The sequence below is a fragment of the Camelina sativa genome, chromosome 10, assembly GCF_000633955.1.
Source record: "Camelina sativa cultivar DH55 chromosome 10, Cs, whole genome shotgun sequence".
In the NCBI taxonomy this organism is placed as follows: Eukaryota; Viridiplantae; Streptophyta; class Magnoliopsida; order Brassicales; family Brassicaceae; genus Camelina; species Camelina sativa.
The window spans coordinates 22,067,793-22,068,916 of record NC_025694.1 but is presented as its reverse complement, the minus strand read 5'-3'; the positions used below and the strand labels follow the sequence as shown (position 1 = coordinate 22,068,916).

Genomic DNA, 1,124 nt, shown 5'->3' with positions numbered 1-1,124 from the left:
TCATCAAGAAGTATGTTTGTAGTTTTGATGTCTCGATGTATGATCGTGTGCTTCGCGCCAGTATGGAGATATTGTAGTCCACGAGCGGCTCCAATGCAGATCTCTAGTCTACGTTTCCACGACAATGGAGGATCAGAGAACTTATCCCTCTTGTAGAGATGGTCCCTAACTGTACCATGTTGCATATACTCATAAACAAGCACCATTTCGTTTTCGTCGCTGCAGTATCCGATTAGAGAGACTAGATGAACATGTCTGAGCTTAGTGAGCATCCCAACCTCTGTTTCGAACTCTTTGGCACCTTGGTTTGATGTAATATCCAGCCGTTTAACCGCAACAAGCGTGGCTCCACCATCTATTCGTCCTTTGTAGACAGTACCAAACCCGCCTACTCCAACAACTAGCTTGTCCTCAAAATCATTTGTGGCAGATTTGATTTCGGAGATGGAGAACCTACGACAGAGATCCGATGGGAGTGATGTGGCCAATTTTGTTTTCGTGGTATGCACTCCAAACTCGTTGCACCTCTTCTTCTTCTTCTTCTTCTTCTTCCTCATTATAATAACAACAACACCAACAACAAACATTGCTAATACAATCGAAGAACCAACCACTCCAAGTATAATCACCAAAACATTTGACTTCTTATTACCTTTTTGAATCTGCGGCGTTACACTGTTTGGTGATACCAGAGGATCTGGATTAGGTCCGGCGAGGTTACCATTAGGATCAATCAGCTTGAGAATCTCAACACCATTCAAAATAACATCATAGTACTTTGGATTAACGCTTCTCAACGGATGCAAGTCAAGCCTTAGATCATGTCTCACACCACTTCCCGAACCAACAATCACATTATAATCAAGATACATCGGAATCCAAGAACCACCGCTCAACCTAAACACGTCCATCTCAAGAGTAACAATCTGATTGTCGATAAAGATTGAGAAGACACGTTGACCCGCTTTGTTCACTTCAAGTAGAGTCTCACAAAAATGAAGCCTCACAAGGTAGTTAAACCCGGCGTCAACGTTGAATAACCAAGTTAGGTTAAAATTCAAGTTTAGCTCAGGGTGATCTGCGTTCCCCATTGAACGTGACGTGGCGTACACGTCTTCCGGCGC

At 43.3% G+C, this 1,124-nt stretch overlaps 1 protein-coding gene across 1 annotated transcript in view; it reads right to left on the bottom strand.

Moving 5' to 3' along the window:
• Positions 1 to 1,124, bottom strand: part of LOC104719562 (putative receptor-like protein kinase At5g39000) — a 4,558-nt gene that overhangs the window by 1,659 nt on the left and 1,775 nt on the right. The window contains exon 2 of the mRNA XM_019231265.1: positions 38 to 697. Within this exon, the coding sequence (XP_019086810.1) occupies positions 38 to 697 (660 nt within the window). The remainder of the gene's footprint in view (positions 1 to 37; positions 698 to 1,124) is intronic.